The following is a 14084-nucleotide window of genomic DNA, read 5'->3' as shown; positions in this document are numbered from 1 at the left end:
TAGACATTCCACTTTGCCTCCTCTGTACAAGAACTGGTGCAACCATAAGACCCTGGTGGCAACAGTGATCTATACGATCACAGTTTATGTCAGTAATGTCACACCCACATGGGCTTTTTATTTGCTGATGGTGAGTAAGGAATGCACATTGAGTCTCTGACCCCGGTCATCACTAAGGCCGTGAGTCTGTCATGGAAGTCATGGATTCTGTTACTTACTGGGACCTCCGTGGCTTCTGCAGTGGCAGTGAAGGGTTCCTGAGCAGCTGAGGCAGCCTCGGGGCCAGACACAAGCCAGCCACTGCTCATGCAGCTCCAGGCAGCTCACCCCAGGGGACACTGGTGCAGCAGTGGAGCCTTGGAGCTCTCCAAAGCAGCAACACCCCCCGGACCCTGCAGAGCACCTAAGATTTAGTCAGGTGTATTTATAGTACAAATTCAATGGATTACCTAGGGAGATGGTGGAATCCCCATCCTTAGAGGTTTTTCAGGCCCAGCTTGACAAAGCCCTGGCTGGGATGATTTAGTTGGGAATTGGTCCTGCTTTGAGCACGGGGTTGGACTAGATACCTCCTGAGCTCTCTTCCAACCCTAATCTTCTATGAGTCTATGATTCATGGACAGGTCACAGGCCATCAATATTTGTTTATTGCCCGTGACCTGTCCATAACTTTTATTAAAAATATACATGACTAAAGCATAGCCTTTGTCATCACACACAACAGCCATTTGCTTTGGAATTAGCATTTTTTCTCATAAAGTCCTTCACTGGCATTCCACCAGGCTTCCTTGATACCTCATGAGATGTTTAGTTTCAGGGAGATTTACAATGTAAATCTCTGCGATTACATTATCACAAGACACAAATAAGTAAAAACAAGGCGTGTAACATCCCATTAGTTTTATGAAGTTTAAACACCCCAAACACTTACACATTTAACAACCGCTTTGATTTCCACTAATACGTGAGTACATTGAGATGAATACGCTCTAGAATAAACTGGTTTGCCAGTGGCACCGGCTCATCATTTGCCGTTTGCCGCTTCTGCCTCGAGCTGCGATGCTGAGTTCTGAGGCTCTGGCAATTGGCCCAGCGCTTAGTGATTTCCCTGGGTGGGGGGGGGGACCCCACTGCTGCTGCATCCTGTGTTGTCTTTGATCACGTTGTCTTTAAACGGAGCCCCCAGCCCAGGTAGGAGAGAACACCTGGCCCCACCCCCTCGGGCTCTCACTGGATTTGGGGTCACTCGCCCCGCTCAGCGCGTGAGGGTCAATCGGGCAGGCTGAGTACGGTTCTGCTGCCCTCGACTCGTACAATGAGGATAGCAACATTTCACACCCCTGCGTCCCAGATTAACCCCGAACCAGGGCCGGCTCTAGGCACCAGCAAAACAAGCTGGTGCTTGGGGTGGCACATTTTTAGGGGCGGCATGGCCGGCGCCAGAATGCCGCCCCTAAAAATGTGCCCCGGCCGCCCTAGCTCACCTCCGCTGCTGCTGCCATGGCGCGCAAAACAGCTGTTCCGCGCCCCGCGCCGGCTCGGGGTCTCCCCCTCCCTCCCAGGCTCTCAAACCTGGGAGGGAGGGGGAGATCCCGAGTGGCCGTGGCGTGAGCGCCGCTTGTCCCCCTCCCTCCCTCCCTCCTAGGCTTGAGAGCCTGGGGGGAGGAGGCAGGGCTGGGGATTTGGGGAAGGGGCGGAGTTGAGGCAGGGCCAGGGGTGGGGTAATTAAAGAACGGGGGGGGGGGGGGGGGCGGCCAAAATTGTTTTGGCTTTGGGCGGCAAAAATCTTAGAGCCGGCCCTGCCCCGAACAGCCCAAACTGAGCACTGTGGCAAAGCAGGTCTGTCTGCCGAGCACCTAGGCAGCCCAGGGGTGTCTGATACCGTCTGCTCCTGAGGTCTGCTCCCCCAGCTCATCCCCACAGGGCAGTGGGGGAGCCCATTCAGACCCCGCTCACATACACAGGGCTGATTTTGTCCACCTTGTGCTAACCAATGGATTCCTTGAAAGGAGCTGTACTGTGGGGGTCCCTACCTCTGGTACCCCTGAACGGGGCTCATGTTTGTGGCTTTGCCAGGAGGCCAGTTAGGTTTTAAAGCTGAAATCTCACAAACTCGGTTTGGCAGTTTGGTGACTATTCTAGCTGCTATTTGAATGGGATTGAAGCAGGAGAGCCCCTTTTTCTGGGCCAGCACAACAAGGGGATGCTCTGAGAGAGGCAGTATGAAGGCTGGGGGCAGAGAACACCCCGTCAGTCAGGGTCAGAGATAAATGTAACAGGGAAGAGGAGAAGGGATGTTCCCAGGGTCACACAGGATCCCTCCAGCAGAGCTGGGACTGGAACCCAGGAATCCTCACTCAGTCTTTTTTGTTTTGTATTCCTGCTCTGCAAGATGAGCAGGTGCATTGCAGGCAGGCTAGACAGGTCCTGCTCTGGAAGCGCTGAGATGAGGACAGGAGGGATAAGCACCGAGGGTGGGGCAGAGGGGAGCGGGATGAACGGGCCGTGTCTCAGGGGGTACCGATGCCCCTGTGTTTTTACCAGAGGGCCAGGGCCCTCAATCCTTGTTCAGTCCCTGTCCTCCTGCTCAGGGACTGGTTCTGGGGTGCTGAGGGTGGAGCCAGGTGACACATGGACTGTCCATGCCAGAGTCAGGAACACGAGAAAGGAGACACACACTGAGCTGAATGCTCCAGGGAAAGTTTATTATCACGTCACTGTGCTGAGATTGCTGAGAAGAGCAGAGCGTGGGTGCGACAGGGAGAGAAGGGGGCAGAGCAGAGCGGGAGTGACACAGCGTAACACAGTGATGCTTTGCAGAAGGGACTTTGCAGCCGGGGACTCAGGATCTGGTTTCCCAGGGGAGCCGGAGGGACCCGATTCACTCACAGCCCAGGTGCTGGGAGCCCCCAGGTGCAGGCGAGCTGCCTCCCCTAGGGTTTGTGCTTACAAATGAAAGGGAAACTCTCTTCACAGGGATAATCGTGCCATTTCTTAAAATCTAGAAAGAAAAACAGAAATGACCTGTGGGATGGGGCAGGCTGGGCCGTTCCTCTTCATACACTGACCCCTCCTCCACCCAGTGCCGTGCCCCTCGGAGAAGATCCCAGCTCCTGTGCACAGTCCTGAGGAAGAGGAGGGTAGGATGAAGCCCTGAGCAGCCCAGATTGGGGCAGCCCCATCTTTCAAAGAGAGGCCGAGGCTCAGTGTGAAAGGGGAGAGGCCTGGTCCATGTGCTACTGCTCCTACCTCCCCCAACCCATGTGCCCCCCACCCCAGCCAGAGGGCAGAGGAGAGAGCGAGAGCCTTGCCCCGGGACTGGGGGAACCCGCTCAGGAACTGGGCTGCTGCCCCCTCCCTGCTGAGTGAGCTGCCCCACAGCCAGGCCCCCTCCATGCCCTGCCCGCCTGGGTCTGGCTACACCCATGGGAACATCTGTCCCAGGCAGGGCTCAGCTGCCATGCAGAGGGGATGTGTCCCTGCCCCAGGAGTCAGTGTTACTGGCCTGCTGTGCACGGAGCTGCATGTTCCTCCCTCAGACCCCGTTACCCCTCTGCTCTGGGGGTGTCTGTGCCCGTGGGCTGCCCGGCAGTAGTATTCCTGCTTAGTCAGCCCAGACAGCGCCCAGGGAAGGACAGTCCTGGGGCTGGGCTGGGTGGGCTCAGCCCCTCAGTAGCACCCCAGGCCCAGCAGGGAGCTCCGCAGGGGGTATAGGCCGGTCTCAGTGCCCCGTTCCCTTGGGTGCGGGTTTCTGCTGCTGTTTGACTCTATCCTGTCCAGTGACTGCGGCCCTGGCTGTGCCCATCTGCCGGCATCAGGCCTGACGGACACTGAGCCTGTAACTCAAGACTGTATCATGATTCACATGCGCCAGGGGCTGAGTTAAAGTTATAGGGGTAGACTTGGTCTGGCCCTTCCTCAACTTTGTGACCTTCATGTTCCTTTAACATAGTTTATGAAAGTAACAAATACTTAATGTTTTAGTTAAAGGTTAATTGATTATTAATAGGACTGTGGATTAATTGTATTTAACTCATGTGATTTACTAAAAAAAATTAATCACAATAAAAAATTTTTATCACAATTAGTCGCACTGTTAAACAATAGAATACCAATTGAAAAGTATTAAATATTTTGGATGTTCTACATTTTCAAAGATATGGATGCCAATTACAACACATAATACAAAGTGCACAGTGCTCACTTTATGGTATTCTTTTATTGTTTAACAGTGTGATTATTTTTTCTAATCTCTTGACAGCCCTAATAATTTATGTTTTATTTAAGGTTTAATCAATTATTACAGAGCCTAGTGGGTCAATTGGCTGCTTGTCACCGTCTAACATACCTGTGCCAGGCCTGTCCCAGTGATAAATGGAATTGGTCTGAGACCCCCGGCCCTGCCCCTCGCTCCCCACACCCACTGGCACTGCAGTCCCCACACAGACACAGCCCCCAGTGATTGGGGCCGGGCAGGGAATTAATTGTGTTTTTCACCCCTTTGCTGTTCGACGCCTATCTGCAAACTGACCCCTCGTTATCCACCAACATTTGCTAGTCACTGCCTGGGCCATTCAGAACTTCTTCCCCTCCCCGCTGAGACCACCTGGTCACGTACACCACGTCCTGCGGGGTCTGCTCCCTGGCTGCAGCTTTTGCTAAAGATTCCCTGAGGAGACTGCGCAGCACTTTCACAAGCAGCCGTGAGTAACACGACCTCATGAGGGGGCCAGGTGTGTGTGTGTGTGTGTGTGTGTGTGTGTCACTGGAGCAGAGACATGAACTGACCCATGGAATCTGGTAAGCATCAGTTTTACCAGGTGAGACAAGGGGGTCTCTCCTGACTGCCCTCCCAGCATGGGGTAGGGAAGAGAGAGGAGTAAGGATCTGCACTCCAGAGCGTGCAGGGGCCTGCCCGGATTGTATCTCAGGACCTGTGTGGTCAGAGCGCTGCCATGGTGGCAGGTCCATGGGGGTCTGAGCCGCCTGCTTACCTGAATCAGGAGATGACCCTACACAGTGCTCATTTTTTTTCAGATTATTGGGTTGCCCTTTCTCCCAAGCTGTGAAACTGAGCATGGAATTATCTGACCATCTCCAGTCTTGATCCTGCAGAGACAAAGGAGAGCAGAGCCCCTGTAAAACCCAAGGTTACACAGCTAGAGACATGCCCCGGAGCCGAGGGGCCATGGGCAGGGCACGGGCAGAGGCTGCCCAGTGACACTGGAGACACTGATCATTGCTATGAAATGTCAGCGCTGACAACCAGGGCTACATTTACTGGCAGCTGAAGTTACACCAGGACCTGCCCAAGCCCTCGAAAGCATGAAAACAGCAAGTGAAGGGAGAGTCTCCAGCACCCCCTGCCCCTGCCCCCCCCACATCGCCGAGGGGAGCGCACCCCGACCTGCCCTCAGGTTCCACGTCCATCTCCAGCCCAGCCCGACAGGCAGCACCTGCAGCGTCATCCCACGCGCTGTCCCGCAGCCCCACGCTGCTGCCCCCGTTCTCTCTCGTGTGCACAGACCCACGCGACGACGCTCCCAAAGCCCATCCACAGGGGAGTTACTCTGCTCCCCGCTGCAGAGATCACGGCGGTAGGTCTGGGGGATGGGGGCGCTGGATGAAGCTGGGTTCGCACTGTCGGGGATCAGGGGCTGCAGCAGAATTAGTCACCTGGCAACCCAACCAGCGCAGCCAGCCGGCTGCAGGCCACCCGACTGACTGCACCCCCTGCCTGGGCAGGAAGGGCAGCTGGCCGGCTCTTAGCCCAGCAGCTCTCTGGCTGCTCAGTGTGGTCATGCCACGGCCGCGATCCTCCCTGTGCTGCTGCTCCTCGCCGGGCTCCTGTCCTGCTCCAGCCCTGCTCCTCCTCCTGCTCCTGCTGGTTTCCCAGCCTTGCTCCTGCTCAGTCCTGGCCGCCTCGGCTCGCTCCTGGTCCCGGCTTCCTTACCCTGCCCCTGGGCTCCGGCGCTGACCCTTGATGTGCCGCCTGGGTCCCCTCCTGGCTCTGACCCTCGGCTTGGCTATTAATTCCTGACTCCGGCTCTGACCCTTGTATTGGATCCGCTTCCTGCTCCTGCTCCGACCATTAGCCTGACCACCCACGGCCCCACCTCTATCGTGTGTTCCCTTGGGCTGTTTGCTGGGGAGGGAAGCAGACGTCGTATGCGCCTGGAGTGGGCTGCCAGCACCTCAGCCGATGGGAAGGAGCCGGGAATGTTGGCGACAATCCCCTTGTTCTGTCCGTGCGTTCAGGGATTCGGGTGGGTCCTGATCCCCCTTCCCTGTCCCTGAACAGAGTTCTGGGTTATTAATTCCCCAGGGTTTTGTACGGGGCCGTGTCCCTCGGTTGGCAGCTCCTCAGTGGGCGGGTGCAGGGGGAGCTGCGGAGGGGCAGAGGCTGACGCTGCCCCAGGCTGAGTTGACCCCCCGAGGGGTGAAAGGCTGCGACGTGGCCCAGGAGGTCTCTGTCTCTGGCATTTTATCACGGTGAGAAGTGAGGAGGCCAAGAGCAGTCAGGCATGTTTAGAAAGTGACGACAGCCTGTCGGCTGGAGGGAGCCTCATGCAGGAGTCTGCGCCGTCACTGCCCCCCGAAACACCAGCCTCTCCCGCGCTCTGGGGCCAGACAGGAGCGGTTGCAGCAGGGTGTGTCTGTGCTGCCCAGCAGTGCTGCCCACGAAGCTCCCCCATCTCCCATCGGTCCCACCGGCGGCATTGCTCTCCGGCTGCCGGTCGACCAGCAGGGCCAGCAGCACCCACCACGTGCACCCAGCGCAGAAGTCTCAGAAACGTCCCGTTCAGCTTCGGCAGCTGGGTGTGTGGATTAACAAGCAGGGGTTGGCCTGGCTCGGGGACAAGCAGCGGCACAGCGAGCCCGGAGCAGCAGAGAAGCTGGATGCAGAGGAACCCACCGAGGAACAGCGTGCAGCACCAGCAGCACCAGGAGCCGGGGAGCAGCGTGTGGAGCAGACTGTGAGTGCCAGACACTGCAGCCGGGGGCAGCTCTGTGCAGGGTTTATGGGGGAGCCGCAGCGACTGAGCAGGGCCTCAAGGACAGACACTGACTGAGCCTAACCTGGAAACCAGCCCCTTTGCTGAACTATAGTCTGGACTGGAGACCCCCCTCCACCGCGGCACTGGCCTGCAGAGCCCTGACTGGCGACTGGACTGGCCCAGGGGCCAAACAAGAGCCGCGGTTGCTCACTTTGAGCTGTAAGTGATTAAGTCTCTGTATCTCGGGGGGATCTGCAACCTCCCCGTTCCCGCCAGCCCCAGTCACTGCCCTGCCCTGAGCCTGTCGGGTGGGTATCGGGACCCACCGGGGCTCCCCCTACAGGCCTGGAGCTGACGCGCCTCTGGCCAGGTGACCCCCCCCTCACTAAGCCCACCCTGAGGACGAATACACACAGAGCGGCAGCACTCCCAGTGCTCTGTGCCCTCGCATTGGTCGCTCTGCCCGTGGGGCTGCCCCTTTCCCCGAGCCCTCGTCCAGACGTCTCATCTGTGTGGGGCGGGGCTGACTCTCGTGCCGGGCGTGTACGGTCTGAGCACAACGGGCCGGTGTGCTGGGTCCCTGGGCACTAGTGTCACGAATGTGAATATTAATACCAGCAGTTCACACTCTGCACCGGGCGCTGGGGATCGACCCTGTGACTGGAAACCCAGGCGGTTACAGCCCCTTTTCACCCCGTTCCCATGGAAATCCTGCTCTGGTGGCACCCCCGCCCCAAACAACAACCTCACTGAGCAGAGACACAGAGCCCAGGGGCCTGGGGAGGGGCTGCCCGAGGCAGAGCGGGCACCGGGCACTCACCTCCATAGGGTCTGAGAGTCCGATCCAGATGGCACAGTTCTCTTTGTAGTACTTCTTGATGTAATGGGCCAGCATTTTATTTTCTCCAGCACTGTGAATGGAGGCGAGATGGGCCCCATGGCTGTGGTGCTGGCAATGAGCCTGGGAGAAGAAAAAACAAAGCCAGTTACCCCCTTCCCGGCACTGCAGGGAGCAGCAGGCGCGAGTCCAGCACTGTTCTGGGCCCTGCCTCCCCCGGGCAGCAAGGGCTGTGAGGGGACAGGACCCCGTGTTAGCGCCTCTCCCCTCCCCAGGACCAATGGGAGGAGCAGGTAGAGCCGCCTCCCTCTCTCCATCCCCCTTCACCTTCCCGGCCCCCACCCCGCTCGGCACAGCCACAGCCACCCTGTGCCCTGCTGGTGTCACCGAATCCCTCCCGTGCCAGCTCCTGGGCTCTGCTCTGAGCACTGGCCTGCCCTGGGCCATGGCTCTGCCAGACACACCCGCTGTCATGCTGTGATGGGAGCACAGGTGTGGCTGATGAAGGTCACTGTGCTGACCCCAGGCACTCGGACTCTGCCAGGCGCTCGGCTTGTGCACATGAGCAATTAGCACCACATGACCTCAGTGCAGCCCTGGCCGAGGGGATTTCCTGGCAGCTCTCACAGGGTCCTAGAGCCCGGGCTCCAGCCCAAGCGCAGAAGCCTTCACAGCAATGAAACTTCCCCGCAGCCCGAGCCCAGAGAACCTGAGTCGGCTGAAAAGCACTGAGGGGTCATGGCCACAACCAGCTGAATGGAGCTCTCAGTGCCGTGCTGCACAAGAGGGCAAGTGTGAGCCTTGAACGTGTAAGCAGAGGCACGGGGCGGTGGGTGAAACTTCCCCTGGGGGAGGCAAACTCCTGTCCTGCCTCTTCCGCCCACGGCTCCGCCCAGACTCCACCCCTGCTCCACCCCAGGCCCAGCCTGCTGCTGACTCACCGCTCATCTCTTCACCCCCTGCAAGTTCCCACCTCTCCTTTCGCCTCCTCACCCCCCCGCCACCGCCCCTGCCCACGCCGAGATACCCCCACTCCTGCCATTCTTCCATCCTAAGTGCAGGACTCTGCACTTGTCCTTGCTGGAGAGGGTTCAGAAAAGAGCTCCAAGAACAACATGAGGTCTGGAAAACATGCCTCACAGAGGGAGAGTTGCAGAAGGTTTCTGACTGTCCCTCCTTCCACTGTCCATCCTTCCCGTCCACAGATGGCCTTGCCCTGTCCCCATGCCCCAGACACAGCCCTGCTGGGTAATGGGTCTGTTACCTGCCCCTGTTCTATCCCAACATGGAGCAACTGCTCCCATAATAGCTACAGGCCAAAGCACTAAACAGCATTGCAGGGGCACTACAGAGCAGAGACAGCGGAAACCACAGTGCCCCTAGTGTCCCCAGAGCACAAGCACAGGGAATTCCCAGCCCCATGGTCACATCAACGTGCACCCAGTGCCCCACACAGCATTACACAGCATTATAGCAGTAGGGATGTACTACCACCTACCTGACCAGGATGGTGATAGTGACTGTGAAATGCTCAGGGAGATTAGAGAGGCTATACAAAGAAAAAATAAAAAAACAATGGGGGATTTCATCTATCCCTTATCCACTATCTACTATCCACTATACCCTACTCACTATGTACGATCCACTGGGTAAAAACAACGAGGAGTCCTTGTGGCACCTTAGAGACTAACAAATTTATTTGGGCATAAGCTTTCGTGGGCTAGAACCCACTGCATGAGATGCATGGAGTGAAATATACAGTAGGCAGGTATATATATATATATTACAGCCCATAAAAAGATGGGAGTTGCCTTACCAAGTGGGGGGTCAGTGCTAACAAGGCCAATTCAAACAGGGTGAATGTAGTCTATTCCCAACAGTTGACAAGAAGGGGTGAATATCAACAGACTCCAACGAGAAACTGCTGAGCTAGAATTGATATGCAAACTAGACACAATCAACTCCGGTTTGAATAAGGACTGGGAATGGCTGAGCCATTACAAACATTGAATCTATCTCCCCTTGTAAGTATTCTCACACTTGTTATCTAACTGTCTGTCTGTACTGGGCTAGCTTGATTATCACTTCAAAAGTTTTTTTTCTCTTAATTAATTGGCCTCTCAGAGTTGGTAAGACAACTCCCACCTGTTTATGCTCTCTGTATGTGTGTATATATATCTCCTCAATATATGTTCCATTCTATATGCATCCGAAGAAGTGGGCTGTAGTCCACGAAAGCTTATGCTCTAATAAATTTGTTAGTCTCTAAGGTGCCACAAGTACTCCTGTTCTTCTTTTTAACAGAGGGAAAATTATTTTTGTAGTGTTAACGAGGGTGGATGTGGCCCATTCCCATCAGTTAACAAGTAGGTGTGAGTATCAACAGAGGGAACATTATTTTTTGTAATGACTCAGCCACTCCGAATCTTAATTCAGGCCTAATTTGATGATGTCAGCCAAGCCCTAAGATAGAACTGCATTTGTGCCAATCCCTCAGGCAGAGACAAACACCTACAGGATCTCTATCAAGTGTTCTTAAAACTACAATACCCACCTGGGGAAGTGAAGAAACAGATTGACAGAGCCAGAAGGGTACCCAGAAGTCACCTAGTACAGGACAGGCCCAAGAAAGAAAGTAACAGAACTTCACTAGCCGTGACCTACAGCCCCCAACCAAAATCTCTCCAGTGCATCATCAAGGATCTACAACTTATCCTGAAGGACGATCCCTCACTCTCATAGTCTTTGGGAGTTAGGCCAATCCTCGCTTACAGATGGCCCCCCAACCTGAAGCAAATATTCACCAGCAACTACACACCACACAACAAAAGCACTAACCTAGGACCTATCCCTGCAACAAACCCCTTTGTCAAATCTGCCCCCATATTTATTCAAGGGACACCATCATAGGACCTAACCATATCAGCCACACCATCAGGGGCTCGTTCACCTGCACATCTACCAATGTGATATATGCCATCATGTGCCAGCAATGCCCCTCTGCCATGTACATTGGACAAACCAGCTATGCAAAAGAATAAATGGACACAATTCAGACATCAAGAATTGTAACATTCAAAAACGAGTAGGAGAGCACTTCAATCTCCCTGGACTCTAAATAACAGACTTAAAAGTGGCCATTCTTCACCAAAAATACCTTCAAAAACAGACTTCAATGAGAAACTGCTGAACTAGAATTAATTTGCAAACTATCAAATTAGGCCTGAATAAAGACCGGGGGTGGCCAGGCCACCACAAAAAGTAATTTTCCCTCTGTTGATACACACTCCTTCCTGAGACCTTCAGCACACCCCGGCCATTGGAGCTAAGGGAGCTTCTTTTATAACGCCAAGTAAGGAGTAGGCCCTTGCTGAGCTGGCTTCTAGAGTGAGACACGACCCCACCTGTGTCCAGGCCGTCCCTGAGGTCCCTGACAGACACAGGGCATTACAAATGTGTTGGGTCCAGAGGAGATCGTGCCCGACTGGGGGCTACGTTTACATTGTATTCTGCTCCCCAGCCAGGCCAGGGCAGGTTGTTCCCTCACAGCCTGTTCCCAGGGCTCTGTCTGGGGCAGTGTGAAATGTGCCAGCCCTGGGCTCCCACCTAGGGTTGCCAGGCGTCCAGTTTTTCACCAGAATGCCAGTTGGCAAAGGGACCCTGGTGGCTCCGGTCGGCACCGCCGACTGGGCTGTTAAAAGTCCGGTCAGCAGCACAGCGGAGGCCCAGGGCTAAGGCAAGTTCCCTACCTGTCCTGGCTCTGTGCAGCTCCTGGAAGTGGCCACCAGATCCCTACAGCCCCAAGGCACATGGGCAGCCAGGGAATCTCCACATCCTGCCCCCGCCCTGAGTGCCGGTTCCACAGCTCCCATTGGCTAGGAACTGCAACCAATTGGAGCTGCAGGGAGCACCTGTGGGCATGAGGGCAGCATGCGGAGACTCCCTGGCCACCCATATACGTAGGGGCTGCAGGGACCTGGCGGCCACTTCCTGGGAGCTGCAGTAAGCGTTGCCGGGACCCCATAACCCAAAGCCACTCCCACACCCCAACCCAATGCTCAGCCCTGAGCCCCCTCCTGCATCCCAAACCTCTCATCCCCGGCCCCACCCCAGAGTCCACACCCCCAGCCAGAGCCCTGACCCCACCCCAACCCCATGTCCCAACCCGGAGTTCTCTCCTGCACCCCAAACTCCTCAACTTCAGCCCCACCCAAGAGCCCACACACCCTCCTGCACTCCAAACCCCTCGATCCCACATTGGAGTCCTTCCTCCACACCAAACCCTTTGTCCCCACCCCCTTCCTAGAGCTCACACCCCCAGCCCAGAGTCCAACCCCCCCTGCACCCCAACCCCCTGCCCCATCACGGAGCCCTCTCCACACCCCAAATCCGTCATCCCTGAGCCCACCCCAGAGCTCGCATCCCCAGACAGAGTCATCACCGCACCCCCCGCACTCCTACGCCTTGCCCCAGATGGGTGAAAGTGAGTGAGGGTGAGGGAGAGTGACAGAGGAAGGGGGAATGGAGCGAGTCAGGGCGAGGTCTCGAAGAAGGGAGTGGCTGGGGTGTGTCCTTAGAAAGTTGGCAACCCTATCCCCGCCCCTCCCACCATAGCAGATTCCCAGCCTAGCCCAGCTCACTGACTCCGATATTCACCCTAAACCGCCCCATCCCCCCAGCCTCCAGCTCCAGCCCAGTGCCCCTGAGCCCCCCTGCCCCCAGCCTCTCACCTCAGCCTCCATCCAGTTTTTTTTTGTGTGGAAGAATCGATAGCAGCTGTCATGGTAGGAGAACCAGCCTGTGGGACACGACATAGCCTGTGCCTCTACAGAGAGAGAGGGGGCTGGGGGCAATGGTGGGGACAGGACACCGCGGTTAGAGGCTGTTTCAGAGGCAGAACCGTGGCTTTCCCATTAGTATGAAAAACATCGGGTCCCGTTTGGGGCTGTGTCTGGCTGGCAGGACCCTCCAGGCCCTGGCAATGTAGGAAGAAGCTGGGTTTGCTCAGACCCCACATCGGCAGAACGGGGTCCCTGAAACCCAGCCCTGAGCAGGGATCCCAGCCGGGCAGGGACTCCAGGTTTGAATGGGGCAGGGGCTCCTTTTGCCAGGGCTCCCTGAGGGGAGGAAGGAGCCAGTGCACAGTGGGGGGGGGGGGCTGATAGACCCTCCCTGCCCCTTCCCCAGAGAAGTGGGGAATTATGGAGCTGCGAGCTACAGTGGCCTCCATTCAGCTGAAGCCCTCGGGCAGAGGGAATTCCTGCCACCCTGAGCGTCTCCCCGTCTCTCCTTGGGCCATGCGGGACAGTGGGACCAGGAAGCTGAAAGGGAGGGGAAGGCGTGTGAAGGTAAAACCCAGGGCCAAGAGGTGAAGCTGGGGGAGCAATGGGGTTGGCACGGACTGGGACTAGAGAGGAAATCGGGAACAGGGGCCCAGTTCTGGATGGTAGGAGCTGGGGAGGTTGAAGGAGGAGGGAAGGGAGAGAGGTGCCCAGGGAGATGGGACAAAGAGGGGGAATAGCAGGGATCTGTGGGGTTGGGGCGGAGGGGAGGGGAACACTGTGCAGGCACTGCCCTTCTCAGGGCTGGGGGCACAGAGGGACGGGGTGGAGCAGTATCCCAGCAGGGGGAGGTAATGGGACAGTCTGGAGGAGAAAGGCACAGTGTGCAGGGAATGGGGAAGCCCAGCCGGCATCAGAGGCCGGATTGGGGAGAAGCTGGGGTTGGAGGGCAGCCAAAACCAGCCCTTGGAGAGGGACCCTGTGGGGACACGCCCAGCCAGTGGGAGGGGAACATGGGAGGATGGGATGAGAGCCTGTAGCTGACGGGGGCTGAGCGCCCGTTTCCCAGGGACTGGTCCCACTCAATCCTCATGGGAAGAGCTGACCTATGGGGGGCATTTCATCCACCTTCTCTCACCCACTCCTTCAGGAGGGGCCGCAGGGTTGGTCTCCCACAGGGCAGTGACCCCCAGCAGCACAAGATGGGCAGAGGCTCTGGAAGTGATGAGGGAAATGAATTCACTTCCCAATTTCCACCATGGCAACCAGCACCCGGGGATTCCAGCTCTGAGGCCCGGCCAGGGACTCACCTGCCAGCGAGGGGTTATAGGTCAGGCAGCCGAGGAGGCAGAGGCTGAAGTAAGTGACTAGCCCCATCTTCTTGCTTCACCTGGGGAGAAAACACACAAGGGAGATGGGGCCATGAGAGCCTGAGACACCCTCCGGAACTGTTTGCTAAAGGGCCTG

At 56.7% G+C, this 14084-nt stretch overlaps 2 protein-coding genes across 6 annotated transcripts in view; one reads left to right on the top strand and one right to left on the bottom strand.

Moving 5' to 3' along the window:
* Positions 1-14084, top strand: part of LOC135983191 (C-type lectin Cal-like) — a 235504-nt gene that overhangs the window by 89381 nt on the left and 132039 nt on the right. The window lies entirely within an intron of this gene.
* LOC101939714 (C-type lectin-like) overlaps positions 1-14084 on the bottom strand; it is a 525580-nt gene that overhangs the window by 391879 nt on the left and 119617 nt on the right. For 3 of the 5 annotated variants that reach the window (XM_065593419.1, XM_065593516.1, XM_065593475.1), the window contains 5 exons: positions 13928-14007; positions 12567-12679; positions 7819-7959; positions 4995-5109; positions 2685-3001 (listed from right to left, as the gene is read on the bottom strand). The exons of the other annotated variants lie outside the window; for them this stretch is intronic. In XM_065593419.1, the coding sequence (XP_065449491.1) occupies positions 2934-3001; positions 4995-5109; positions 7819-7959; positions 12567-12679; positions 13928-13994 (504 nt within the window). In that variant the 5' untranslated portion in view covers positions 13995-14007 and the 3' untranslated portion in view covers positions 2685-2933. Of the gene's footprint in view, positions 1-2684; positions 3002-4994; positions 5110-7818; positions 7960-12566; positions 12680-13927; positions 14008-14084 lie in introns of those variants that run through there. 5 annotated transcript variants of the gene reach the window in all.

The sequence above is a fragment of the Chrysemys picta genome, chromosome 1, assembly GCF_011386835.1.
Source record: "Chrysemys picta bellii isolate R12L10 chromosome 1, ASM1138683v2, whole genome shotgun sequence".
NCBI classification, from domain to species: Eukaryota; Metazoa; Chordata; order Testudines; family Emydidae; genus Chrysemys; species Chrysemys picta.
This window is presented reverse-complemented; position numbering and strand designations above follow the sequence as displayed.